We start from the raw sequence: 14656 nt of genomic DNA, 5'->3' as shown, positions 1-14656 counted from the left end.
ATAAGAGGTAGTGTGTTTCACTCGATTGAGCTGTGAAAAAAGCATCTAAAGCCCAGCTGATCGAGCCTGAATCAGGTCCAGATGGCACAGACAGACAGTGGTGTTCTTCATGGTCTTCTTTCTGGTGAAAATATTTTCTGCCCTCTGAAGTAACATCTGGTTGCTGTCATCATCGTTGCCAGAGTTGTTATAATCAGAGCTTATTATTCTGTTCATTCCATAAAGGGTTTCTCATGCTCTCCTTCTCCCCCCCACCCTCTCTCGCCCCCCTCTCTCTCTTGCCTCTGTCTCTCTCTCCCTCCCTCTTTCTCTCTGTCCATCCCTTCCTCTCTCCAGGTGTGCTGAAGGACTACCTGCGTGAGTTGCCGTACCCCCTCATCACTAAGCACCTGTATGAGGCTGTGTTAGACTCCATGGCTAAGAGGCCTCTGCGTATTGGAGCAGGAGGATGTGAGAACGACCTGGCGGACACAGAGCAGACTGTCAGCCTGCTGGAGAACCTGCCAGAGGTGGAGAGGGTAAGGAGAAGATCCTTTTAAGGGCTTTTCACACTACTGAGCCGTACCTGAGCCAAACCAAGCTGTACTGAGCTGGCCTGATTACGAATCCTCCCTGTAGTTTCTGGAACCATGCTGTAAAAAGAGAAAATATCTGAGGCAGCGCAGTACAGTTGTGTTAGCCTGCCCTGACCCAGCATGCTCTCTGTCTGTGTGATCCCAGTTGACCCTGCGGAGGCTGCTGGACCACCTGAAGCTGGTGGCGTCGCACCACGACGTCAACAAGATGACGTGTCAGAACCTGGCAGTGTGCTTCGGCCCCGTGCTGCTCAGCCAACGCCAGGAGGCCAGCTGCCATAGCAACCGCGTCTTCATCGACTCAGAAGAGCTGGCCAGTGCCCTGCACTTTAAGAAGCACATCGAGGTGCTGCACTACCTTTTGCAGCTATGGCCAGGTAACCTCCACCATAGAAATGCAATATTACTAGAGTGACCTATGTCATAAACCTTCATAACTCTAGAATGTAGCAGATAATGGAAGCCATCTTGGTCAGGGATAAATTAAAATCTAGTCAACTTCATCCTTCATCCATTTTTTATAGTTCATTAATGACTAGCTTAATTACTAGGTACTTTATCTTGCAGTGGATGTATGAGGCTTTAAGATCAGGCAATCTGTGATTATGAACATCCTGGGCATTGTGAATCACTGAGCCAACAACTTAATAAACAACTAATTACATTTACTGACTTTAAAAAGCACTCACCCAAAAGCAAGACCTTTCCTAGAAGGGCACTATGTTGGTGGAACTGCTTTCTAGTGCAAATTGCTCCTAGCTCTGTGGTTCTGTTCCAAACATGACTTTAAAAGGCTGGGCTGGCGCTTTGATCTCTGGTGGTTTGGCTTGGCTGACACACACACACACAGCAATTAGCCATTCGCTGCCATCTGTTCGATCGTCATAGATGAAATGCGCCACAGAGTGCTTCATCATATTGGGAGGGCCAAAGCCTTGTTGTAAACCAAGCTCATTGGGTAGTGGCGCTTTTATATAAATCACTGTCCAGAGAAAATATGGCACCCTATTCCCTATATATTGCATTTCTTTTGTTCAGAGCCCTATTGGCCCTGGTCAAAATAAGTGCACTATAAAGGGAATAGGGTGTAAAGTGTCGAATCAAAAACGCATCTTTTGACCAATGGGTAACATACTATGTTAATTGTGTAGATACAGTGCATTCAGAAAGTATTCAGACCCCTTGACTTTTTCCACAATTTGTTACGTTACAGCATTATTCTAAAATTGATAGTTTTTCCCCCCCATCAATCAACACACAATACCCCATAATGACAAAGCAAAAACAGGTTTTTAGAAATGTTTGCAAGTTTATTAAAAATAAAAAACTGAAATGTAACATTTACATAACTATTCAGACCCTTAGTACTTTGTTGAAGCACCTTTGGCAGCGATTACAGTTTTGACCGCGAGTCTTCTTGGGTATGATGCTACAAGCTTGGCACACCTATATTTGGAGAGTTTCTCAAATTCTTTTCTGCAGATCCTCTCAAGCTCTGTCTGTCAGGTTGGATAGGAAACGTTGCTGCACAGCTATTTTCAGGTCACTCCAGAGATGTTCAATCGGGTTCAAGTCCGGGCTCTGGCCAGATCTAGGAAGAGTCTTGGTGGTTCCAAACTTCTTCCATTTAAGATTGATGGAAGCCACTGTGTTCTTTGGGACCTTCAATGCTGCAGAAATGTTTTGGTACCCTTCCCCAGATCTGTGCCTCGACACAATCCTATCCCGGAGCTCTACAGACATTTTCTTTGACCTCATGGCTTGGTGTTTTGGTTTTTGCTCTGACATGCACTGTCAACTGTGGGGCCTTATATAGACAGGTGCCTTTGCAATTGTGTCCAATCAATTGAATTTACCACAGATGGACTCAAATCAAGTTGTAGAAACATCTCAAGGATGATCAATGGAAACAGGATGCACCTGAGCTCAATTTCGAGTATCATAGCAAAGGGTCTGAATACCTATATAAGTATGACGACCACCTGGATTCGGTCTTATGTAGAAAAATTTGAAATTGTGTTTTTTACATTGGATTAAAGTAGAGACTCAGGGCTACAAAATGGTATATGATACACTGCAATTGAGGAACAATGGGAACGTAATTATGTTTGAAAGTTGATGCATTTATAACCCCACATTTGAGAAAATGGCCCTTGAATGTTTTGGTACTGGAGAGCTCTTCTTTGTCCTTTCTTTCTTTGACCCATTCAGCATCGTTCACACCCTCTTACGTCTTAGCCCCACCCATCTCTTTAAGGATTCACATGTGAGGCTATGTGGTAAACACACGCTATATCAAATAAAGTTTACATTTATTTGTCACATGCACAGGATACAGAAAGTGTAAACGGTACAGTCAAGTGGAACCTTGCATAGTAGCGATATCAAAACAGAAAGTGTCCTGATATTTTATCATTATTAGATGACGCTTACCCGCCACACTTATCTACATTGATGGGTCATGTGAAGGAAATTCTATAACCATCCCTCAGCCACATCTAGCTAAGTGGATGGGTCACTATTGTCTAGACATGTACACATGTTCATGAAATACAATGGATGGCCATATCCACCCCCAGACACACCTGGCTAATTTGATGGGTCATGTAATAATCTGGCCGAAGTGGAGTCTTTTGTTTAGTCATTTAGCTAGCTAAACAATGAACCGGCATAATCCCATCTCATACTACTACCAATACAAACATTGTCATAGCTGTAGTATGAATCTGCAGGTAGCTAAAGCTAACAAACATTATGTTTACTCCTGTGAAGTAGTAACGTGCGACAAACGCCTACTTTCCTGAAACTGGTCACAATAAGGTATTTCTGTTTTTTATTTTCAATACATTTGCAAAAGTGTGTCATTAAATACAAATCAAATGTTATTTGTCACATACACATGGTTAGCAGATGTTAATGTGAGTGTAGTGAAATGCTTGTGCTTCTAGTTCCGACAATGCAGTAGTAACCAATGAGTAATCTAACCTAACAATTCCAAAACTACTACCTTATACACAAGTGTACAAGTGTAAAGGGATGAAGAATATGTACATAAAGATATATGAATGAGTGATGGTACAGAACGGCATGGCAAGATGCAGTAGATGGTATCGAGTACAGTATATACATATGAGATGAGTAATGTAGGGTATGTAAACAAAGTGGCTATGTATTACATAAAGATGCAGTAGATGATATAGAGTACAGTATATACATATACATATGAGATGAGTAATGTAGGGTATGTAAACATTATATTAAGTGGGGTATTGTGTGTAGATTGATGAGAAAAATAATTTAATCAATTTTAAAATTATGCTCTAATGTAACAAAATGTGGAAAAAGTGAAGGGGTCTGAATACTTTTCAAAAGGTCCAAACTTCTGGTCTCTATCCTAATCCGTCCAAACGTTTGTCAAGTTTTTACTCTTGTAGCATGGCCAGAATTAGGGTGACTAAATCAATGGAGGCCAGAGAAACAAAGTGGTAAAAAATGTGGAAAATTGCTTCGCATCAGCTAGGCTGGGTTTTGTGCAAGAATTAAAGATAAAGATACAATATAAGGTAAGGTAAGATGGATATCAATTTAGAGACATGACGTGTAGTATTTTCATATTTTAGTATACGCTTTTCATACTAATTCGACATTCCTGTTCTTTTTCAAAGATTTCTCACAAAAATAAGCGTGTCTCTGTGAAATGTCAACGGCGCACTGAGCGTATACCAAGCTTTTTATTTTCAAAGCATTTTACATTTATTTCAGCTGGTGTCATGCTATTTTAGCTTTTTGTGACCCATGGAAGCAACTTTAACGACGACGACCACAATATGTAAAATCCTCAAAAGAGAAACCTGCTCCACGATGTCAACAGAGCTCAGGGCTTATTATCAGATTTATTAGGTTACGAAATCTGACCTTTTATATATAGTTGAAGTCAGAAATGTACATACACCTTAGCCAAATACAATTTAACTCAGTTTTTCACAATTCCTGACATTTAATCCAAGTTCAAATTCCCTGTCTTAAATTAGTTAGAATCACCACTTTATTTTAAGAATGTGAAATGTCAGAATAATAGTAGCGAGAATGATTTATTTCAGCTTTTATTTCTTTCATCATATTCCAAGTGGGTCAGAAGTTTACATACACTCAATTAGTATTTGGCAGCATTTCCTTTAAATTAAATAACTTGGGTCAAACGTTTTGGGGAGCCTTCCGCAAGCTTCCCACAATAAGTTGGGTGAATTTTGGCCCATTCCTCCTGACAGAGCTGGTGTAACTGAGTCAGGTTTGTAGGCCTCTTTGCTAGCACATGCTTTTTCAGTTCTGCCCACACATTTTCTATGGGATTGAGGTCAGGGCTTTGTGATGGCCACTCCAATACCTTGACTTTGTTGTCCTTAAGCCATTTTGCCACAACTTTGGAAGTATGCTTGGGGTCATTGTCCATTTGGAAGAACCATTTGCAACCAAGCTTTAACTTCCTGACTGATGTCTTGAGATGTTGCTTCAATATATCCACATAATTTTCCATCTTCATGATGCCATCTATTTTGTGAAGTGCACCATTCTCTCCTGCAGCAAAGCACCCCCACAACATGATGCTGCCACCCCCGTGCTTCACGTTTGGGATGGTGTTCTTCGGCTTGCAAGCCTCCCCTTTTTCCTCTAAACATAACGATGGTCAATATGGCCAAACAGTTCTATTTTTGTTTCATCAGACCAGCGGACATTTCTCCAAAAAGTACGATCTATGTCGATATAAAAGTAGTTTTACTGTGGGTATACAGTGCCTTGCGAAAGTATTCGGCCCCCTTGAACTTTGCGACCTTTTGCCACATTTCAGGCTTCAAACATAAAGATATAAAACTGTATTTGTTTGTGAAGAATCAACAACAAGTGGGACACAATCATGAAGTGGAACGACATTTATTGGATATTTCAAACTTTTTTAACAAATCAAAAACTGAAAAATTGGGCGTGCAAAATTATTCAGCCCCCTTAAGTTAATACTTTGTAGCGCCACCTTTTGCTGCGATTACAGCTGTAAGTCGCTTGGGGTATGTCTCTATCAGTTTTGCACATCGAGAGACTGAAATTTTTTCCCATTCCTCCTTGCAAAACAGCTCGAGCTCAGTGAGGTTGGATGGAGAGCATTTGTGAACAGCAGTTTTCAGTTCTTTCCACAGATTCTCGATTGGATTCAGGTCTGGACTTTGACTTGGCCATTCTAACACCTGGATATGTTTATTTTTGAACCATTCCATTGTAGATTTTGCTTTATGTTTTGGATCATTGTCTTGTTGGAAGACAAATCTCCGTCCCAGTCTCAGGTCTTTTGCAGACTCCATCAGGTTTTCTTCCAGAATGGTCCTGTATTTGGCTCCATCCATCTTCCCATCAATTTTAACCATCTTCCCTGTCCCTGCTGAAGAAAAGCAGGCCCAAACCATGATGCTGCCACCACCATGTTTGACAGTGGGGATGGTGTGTTCAGCTGTGTTGCTTTTACGCCAAACATAACGTTTTGCATTGTTGCCAAAAAGTTCAATTTTGGTTTCATCTGACCAGAGCACCTTCTTCCACATGTTTGGTGTGTCTCCCAGGTGGCTTGTGGCAAACTTTAAACAACACTTTTCATGGATATCTTTAAGAAATGGCTTTCTTCTTGCCACTCTTCCATAAAGGCCAGATTTGTGCAATATACGACTGATTGTTGTCCAATGGACAGAGTCTCCCACCTCAGCTGTAGATCTCTGCAGTTCATCCAGAGTGATCATGGGCCTCTTGGCTGCATCTCTGATCAGTCTTCTCCTTGTATGAGCTGAAAGTTTAGAGGGACGGCCAGGTCTTGGTAGATTTGCAGTGGTCTGATACTCCTTCCATTTCAATATTATCGCTTGCACAGTGCTCCTTGGGATGTTTAAAGCTTGGGAAATCTTTTTGTATCCAAATCCGACTTTAAACTTCTTCACAACAGTATCTCGGACCTGCCTGGTGTGTTCCTTGTTCTTCATGATGCTCTCTGCGCTTTTAACGGACCTCTGAGACTATCACAGTGCAGGTGCATTTATACGGAGACTTGATTACACACAGGTGGATTTATCATCATTAGTCATTTAGGTCAACATTGGATCATTCAGAGATCCTCACTGAACTTCTGGAGAGAGTTTGCTGCACTGAAAGTAAAGGGGCTGAATAATTTTGCACGCCCAATTTTTCAGTTTTTGATTTGTTAAAAAAGTTTGAAATATCCAATAAATGTCGTTCCACTTCATGATTGTGTCCCACTTGTTGTTGATTCTTCACAAAAAAATACAGTTTTATATCTTTATGTTTGAAGCCTGAAATGTGGCAAAAGGTCGCAAAGTTCAAGGGGGTCGAATATTTTCGCAAGGCACTGTAAACTTCTGACCCACTGGAATTGTGATACAGTGAATTATTGGTGAAATAATCTGTCTGTAAACAATTGTTGAAAAATTACTTGTGTCATGCACAAAGTAGATGTCCTAACCGACTTCCGACTTCAACTGTAATGTTAATGATATGTTAATGATATATTAGAGAAAGACCCCATTGAACTATTCAAAACATGAATAATCATATTTGTCTTGTTAAAATGTACTTTACAACATAAGGAAGTGAAATTTCCTCACCAAATTGCGTTTTCACCCACTCTGGGCAGAGTGGGTGGACACCCTGTAGGGTGCCGTTTGGGATGCAGACAGACACCCTGTAGTGTGCTGTTTGGGATGCAGACAGACACCCTGTAGGGTGCTGTTTGGGATTCAGACAGACATCCTGGACCAACTGTGGCTCTATGGTTGGTAATTTGTCTCCCTGTCCAACTGTTCTGCTCTCAGCAGCTGTCTTCTTTGTGTGTACGGTGACATGAGAACAGATACGCACCGTCGAGTACAGGGATAGAGGGAGGATATGAGAGAGAGAGGGGTATGAGTGTTGGGTTGCTAGGCGGTTTAGATGTCAAAGCCTGTGTTATTGTTTAAGTCTAAGGAGGATGGAGAATAGAAGCCTGTAAGGCTAAACCTGTCTGATCCCCTCAGATCACTAACATTCCAACTGCACTAACTGCATTTAACATCATAGTGTTGTTTACCTACGCTGCATGGTGTATTGCTTAAGCTTATACATGCAAGGCAAGCAGCTGATCTTTATACTCCTCGCTGTCCCTGCCCTCCAAATTGAATCCCATTCTGCTTATTAATATGTTAAAACATGACCTTTATTATTTTTTTTATACGATTTTATTTGATATTTTATCAGTACAAAACAAACATCATGCGAACATCAACTACATCACTCCTGCCCAGACCCACTAGCCCTCACCCCTATCTCCATCAACTACATCACTCTTACCCAGACCCACTAGCCCTCACCCCTATCTCCATCAACTACATCACTCCTACCCAGACCCACTAGCCATCACCCCTATCTCCATCAACTACATCACTCCTACCCAGACCCACTAGCCCTCACCCCTATCTCCATCAACTACATCACTCCTACCCAGACCCACTAGCCCTCACCCCTATCTCCATCAACTACATCACTCTTACCCAGACCCACTAGCCCTCACCCCTATCTCCATCAACTACATCACTCTTACCCAGACCCACTAGCCCTCACCCCTATCTCCATCAACTACATCACTCCTACCCAGACCCACTAGCCATCACCCCTATCTCCATCAACTACATCACTCCTACCCAGACCGACTAGCCATCACCCCTATCTCCATCAACTACATCACTCCTACCCAGACCGACTAGCCATCACCCCTATCTCCATCAACTACATCACTCCTACCCAGACCCACTAGCCCTCACCCCTATCTCCATCAACTACATCACTCCTGCCCAGACCCACTAGCCCTCACCCCTATCTCCATCAACTACATCACTCTTACCCAGACCCACTAGCCCTCACCCCTATCTCCATCAACTACATCACTCCTACCCAGACCCACTAGCCATCACCCCTATCTCCATCAACTACATCACTCCTACCCAGACCGACTAGCCATCACCCCTATCTCCATCAACTACATCACTCCTACCCAGACCCACTAGCCGTCACCCCTATCTCCATCAACTACATCACTCCTACCCAGACCCACTAGCCATCACCCCTATCTCCATCAATTACATCACTCCTACCCAGACCCACTAGCCATCACCCCTATCTCCATCAACTACATCACTCCTACCCAGACTCACTAGCCATCACCCCTATCTCCATCAACTACATCACTCCTACCCAGACCCACTAGCCATCACCCCTATCTCCATCAACTACATCACTCCTACCCAGACCCACTAGCCATCACCCCTATCTCCATCAACTACATCACTCCTACCCAAACCCACTAGCCCTCACCCCTATCTCCATCAACTACATCACTCCTACCCAAACCCACTAGCCCTCACCCCTATCTCCATCAACTACATCACTCCTACCCAGACCCACTAGCCCTCACCCCTATCTCCATCAACTACATCACTCCTACCCAGACCCACTAGCCATCACCCCTATCTCCATCAACTACATCACTCCTACCCAAACCCACTAGCCCTCACCCCATCTCGATCAACTACATCACTCCTGCCCAGACCCACTAGCCCTCACCCCTATCTCCATCAACTACATCACTCCTACCCAGACCCACTAGCCCTCACCCCTATCTCCATCAACTACATCACTCCTACCCAGACCCACTAGCCATCACCCCTATCTCCATCAACTACATCACTCCTACCCAGACCCACTAGCCATCACCCCTATCTCCATCAACTACATCACTCCTACCCAGACCCACTAGCCATCACCCCTATCTCCATCAACTACATCACTCCTACCCAGACCCACTAGCCATCACCTCTATCTCCATGCCCGTATCACTTTCCACCACATGGCCTCAAACTGCACGATTTTGTTAAAATATGACTTTTAGTACCTTCTCCACCTAGGATATTCCAGTCCTAACCTTAACCCTTAGCCCTCCCAGCTTCACCCAATCATTTCACAATCATTATGAGATATATCCAGCCTCTTCACGAGGACCACACCTTCCACTGCATTGTTGCATAGGCCTGGAGTGTGTGACCTGGGTTATGTGAATGTGTTTCTGGGGTTGTGTGAATGTGTCTGGGGTTATGTGAATGTGTTTCTGGGGTTGTGTAAGTGTGTCTGGGGTTATGTGAATGTGTTTCTGGGGTTGTGTGAGTGTGTCTGGGGTTATGTGAATGTGTTTCTGGGGTTGTGTGAGTGTGTCTGGGGTTGTGTGAATGTGTTTCTGGAATTGTATGAGTGTGTCTGGGGTTATGTGATTAGGAGAGTTGGCTTGTCCTCTGTACTTGCTATGTCTTCAATGGGGGAGGAGGGTGTTAATGAACGGTGTGTGTGTGTGTGTGTGGGCAGATATGTGCCTGTGTATGTGACTGCTTGGCCTTAGTATTTGGTGAATTTCATAAGGAGGTGAAAGTGTGTGTGTGACACTTTGGCCTTGGTGACCGCTGTGCTTTTCTGGTGAGTGTGTGTGTGGGCGTGCTTGTGTGTGTGTGTGTGTGTGTGTGTGCGCATGTGTGCTTGCGGGCGTGTGTGTTTGGGCAGAGAGCAGGTGGTCAGGGAGAGATCACAATATGGCAGAGTGGGGGAGTGAGGGGAGAGGAGAGGAGAGGAGAGGAGAGGAGAGGAGAGGAGAGGAGAGGAGAGGAGAGGAGAGGAGAGAGGATAGGGGAGAGGATGAGGGGAGGAGAGGAGGGGAGAGGATGGGGAGGGGAGGGGAGGGGAGGGGAGAAGGGTGTGTGAGGCTCTGGATATTTTTAACTGGTCAGGGACAGCACAGTGGGAGCAGCCCTGGATTTGGAAGTGTTCAGGAGGGTGTGTGGCACAGGCAGGATGGGGAGACTGGGAGTTCAGGGGTTGAGGTGATGGGGGTTCGGGGTTATTTGCTTATTCTTGGATCAATGGCAGATGCCTCCTTGAGCCCTGAAATAAGAACGATCCTGCTTTTCATCTACTATACGCTGTAACAGTCATCATCTGTTCATCTACTATACGCTGTAACAGTCATCATCTGTTCATCTACTACACGCTGTAACACAGTCATCATCTGTTCATCTACTACACGCTGTAACAGTCATCATCTGTTCATCTACTACACGCTGTAACAGTCATCATCTGTTCATCTACTACACTCTGTAACAGTCATCATCTGTTCATCTACTACACGCTGTAACAGTCATCATCTGTTCATCTACTACACGCTGTAACAGTCATCATCTGTTCATCTACTACACGCTGTAACAGTCATCATCTGTTCATCTACTACACGCTGTAACAGTCATCATCTGTTCATCTACTACACTCTGTAACAGTCATCATCTGTTCATCTACTATACGCTGTAACAGTCATCATCTGTTCATCTACTACACGCTGTAACAGTCATCATCTGTTCATCTACTACACGCTGTAACACAGTCATCATCTGTTCATCTACTACACGCTGTAACAGTCATCATCTGTTCATCTACTACACGCTGTAACAGTCATCATCTGTTCATCTACTACACGCTGTAACACAGTCATCATCTGTTCATCTACTACACGCTGTAACAGTCATCATCTGTTCATCTACTACACTCTGTAACAGTCATCATCTGTTCATCTACTACACTCTGTAACAGTCATCATCTGTTCATCTACTACACGCTGTAACAGTCATCATCTGTTCATCTACTACACTCTGTAACAGTCATCATCTGTTCATCTACTACACGCTGTAACACAGTCATCATCTGTTCATCAACAATTTCTCATCCCTCTCAGTCACGATACCCCGGCAAAAATCGGCATTTCATTTATCTGACTTTAATTTATCTGTATATCCAGCCCTTATATTTAGCCTCACAATGAAGTGTTTTAACATGTTATTTTCAGGACAACCAGGGCTACAAGTAGATCACAAATCAATTTGATATAAACAAATGCATTCATGATTTATTGACAATTGTCAATAAAAAAAGAAGGTCCGCCAAAGCAAAAACCTGATAAAAAATGAATTTATACGAATGTAAGTACAGAAATTGTTTGCTCACTGGGAAATGACAGTGACAACAGTTTGGAATTTGAGACAGCAACTATGTGAGCTTATTACAGTATTATAGACACTTTGTCCCGGGATTTCCTAGAAGAATGTAGAAGAATTCCATACCTTCTAACAACTCTTGTGTAGCTTGTGAAGTCATAGAGCAAAACATGTTACGTGTTCGTGGGAGTCTCAGCTTTTAATTAGTCAAACCATCCGGACTCTACAGACGTTTTTGTCGAAATACCCCGCACACCGCGCCGGCATTACGGTGGGACTCATTGAAAGCATTCATACAGCATGATATCAAAATCAGCTGTTGGCTTTGCTGTTCCACTGTGGGGCTTGTGTACTTTACTTTCTACCTTCTTCAGCATGAAATAGCTGTAACAATAAAGTCGAGTTTCAAGGTCGTTCATGTCAACTGGCTGCTTGACTGGTTGCTTTTTGTTGCAGTGAGTGGACATATCAGTTTTACCTCTGAAATGTGTTCTGTTTGTTTTGTTTTATTCCGCCACTGACTGTAGGAGGTATGTAAAGGTGTACTGTGGGGGACACCGTGTAGTAGGAACACAGAGAGACAGACAGGTAACTGGGCTGTGGTGGTTGGAGTGTTGGCGTGCTCAGTGTTCTGTTCATCTTCCTGGCTCAGACATGCTCATATCATGTGATTCCCTCCTACCCCTTCTTCACCCCACAGAAGGGACGTGTGTTAGGTTAGTTCACAGACATTTGAAGACTAGGTCAAATGTACAGCTGTAGAAGTGAAGTAGTAGTGTGTTGGAGTGGCTTTGGCATATTTCTATGCAGCATGGCATGGGTTAATGTCTAAACTGCCACCTTTAGATCGTGGCTGGACTCCAGGAGGACCTTGTGTATACAGTGTGCTTGAATGAAAATTATAATATTTTTTAATTGGTTTGCACCAACAGTGCTTGAAGAGCTTGTGCCATACACCAGGAGTTAACAGAGCTAGGACTATGGCACTGACTGAATAACTTCCTGTTTACTCTTTAACTAACTCTTTCTTTCTCTCTCCTATGTCTTTCCATCTCTCCTTATAGTGGTGGACCCACATGGAAAGACCTCATCCCCCATCCTGGAGCACCCCGGCCCAGCCGACCAGCCTGCCGCTCCACCCCTGCGTCGGAGGAAGGAGCGTCCCCAGGTGCTGAACTTGAGTGATGCAGAGATGGCCGGGGTGCTGCGTCCTAGGCCAGGCCGACTGGACAGCCCTAGCAACCGTTACGCCGGTGACTGGAGTCGCTGTGGAGAGCGCTACCTCCCCCCTCCTCTGGCCGAGGAGGAAAATGACTATGATGATGTTCCTTCTGAGGATATGGAGGTCACTGAGGAGGGACAGGAAGGAGAGGACAGGGGGAAGGAAGGGGGAGAGGAGCTGAGACAGGAAGGATTACTGGACAGTGGACAGGAGGAAGGACAGGCAGAGCCACCTACAGCAAAACAGGAACCCCCACTACTCCAGGAGGTGATGGAGGGACCTGTAGAGAAGGAGGAAGAGGAGAGAGAAGCAGAGGAGAGCGATGTCTCCAGTGACGGTCAGCCGTCAGACGATAGGGTGTGTGATGATGATGATGAGCGCATCCTGCCCCTCCACAGCCCCAAAGAGCACACATACCAGGCTTACATGAAGATCCAGGACATCAGCCCCGTTCTCAGCAACAGGGTCAACCTGCGAGACCTGCAGGAGAGCATCGACACGCTCATAGGCAACCTGGAGAGAGAGCTGAACAAGAACAATCTCAAAGTTAGCTACTAACCCAACACACATTCAGCCTCACAGGCTACTGACTCAAACACACTGCCCAACAGCCCAACAGGCTACTGACTCAAACACACAGCCCAACAGGCTACTGACTCAACACACACTCAGCCCAACAAGTTATTGACCCAAACACACAGCCCAACAGACTACTGACTCAACACACAGCCCAACAGACTAGTTACTCAACACACAGCCCAACATGCTACTGACTCAAACACACACTCAGCCTAACATGCTACTGACTCAAACACACAGCCCCCGAAGATGGAAAAGGCTTAGCTAATTCTAAGGGCTTCGAGACTGGAGAGTTGTTGGGGTTCAGGAATTTGGCTCCAGGGTTGCCGTGGTGACCTTTAATAAAGACGACTCAGTGGCACGTGCACCCGTGTCGTGCGCCCCTGCAGAACTCTGGTGTTTAGAACTCTGGTGCGTGATTGGCTGGACACTTCATTTAGCACCTACCCACAAGACATTATTAGATGTTTCATTAATGTTTTGCTTTTGATGACTTGTTTTTACATGTCGCTCATGTTCTGTTGTTCTTATCCGGTTGTTGTTGTTGTTGTTGTTGTTGCTTCTCTTCTTATTAGAAGAACCCATTGACCCCCAGGGGTGTAAACGGTGCCTTAATTGTGTGAAGGTGGGACTTTAAGGCAGGGGAGAGCTTTTCTATTGAGGTACGAAACATTATGACGTACAGCAATGCACTTGTGAGGCAGGCTTTAGTGTATAGTACAAGTCATTTAGGTATATGGTACATGCAGTATAGCTGGCTATGGACTGGGAGGAGAACCAGGGAGGGGGCTAGACCTCTGAACCCTCCTCCTCCTCGGGTACGAGTACAAACGTATCATACAGTCACATACATACCTGCTCCAATACCATGAAGAAACACATAAACAAGGAGATAATGGGTGATAAGTGTTTCTCTCTACCTGCTAGAACAGAGCAGCTAATCTGTAGCAACAAAGAGAGATAGAAAAAATAACTAAAGTGATGTCATGTATTTGAAAAATGAATAAGTGAATATGACATGGGTGAAAACCATTAATATCTGGTTTTCTTTTAGCCCTTCTTCCCCAACCTCCCACATGATCTAGACCAGGGTTTGGTCTTAATGTGCACCCAGGGGTTCCCCAGAACCACACGTACCAAACTCATTCCACGGAGGGCCCAGGGTCTGCGGG

General features: G+C 44.3%; 1 protein-coding gene across 3 annotated transcripts in view; it reads left to right on the top strand.

Moving 5' to 3' along the window:
• Nucleotides 1-13882, top strand: part of syde2 (synapse defective 1, Rho GTPase, homolog 2 (C. elegans)) — a 65487-nt gene extending 51605 nt beyond the window's left edge. For all 3 annotated transcript variants that reach the window (XM_090236174.1, XM_021604584.3, XM_021604586.3), the window contains exons 5-7: nt 337-518; nt 721-952; nt 12748-13882. In XM_090236174.1, coding sequence (XP_090092300.1) covers nt 337-518; nt 721-952; nt 12748-13463 — 1130 coding nt within the window. In that variant the 3' untranslated portion in view covers nt 13464-13882. The remainder of the gene's footprint in view (nt 1-336; nt 519-720; nt 953-12747) is intronic.
• The last annotated feature ends 774 nt before the right edge of the window (nt 13883-14656 follow it).

The sequence above is a fragment of the Oncorhynchus mykiss genome, chromosome 5 (assembly GCF_057628025.1).
Source record: "Oncorhynchus mykiss isolate SJ-2025 chromosome 5, ASM5762802v1, whole genome shotgun sequence".
NCBI lineage: Eukaryota > Metazoa > Chordata > Actinopteri > Salmoniformes > Salmonidae > Oncorhynchus > Oncorhynchus mykiss.
Note: the sequence above shows the minus strand (reverse complement) of the source record. Positions and strands in the feature narration are given on the sequence as shown.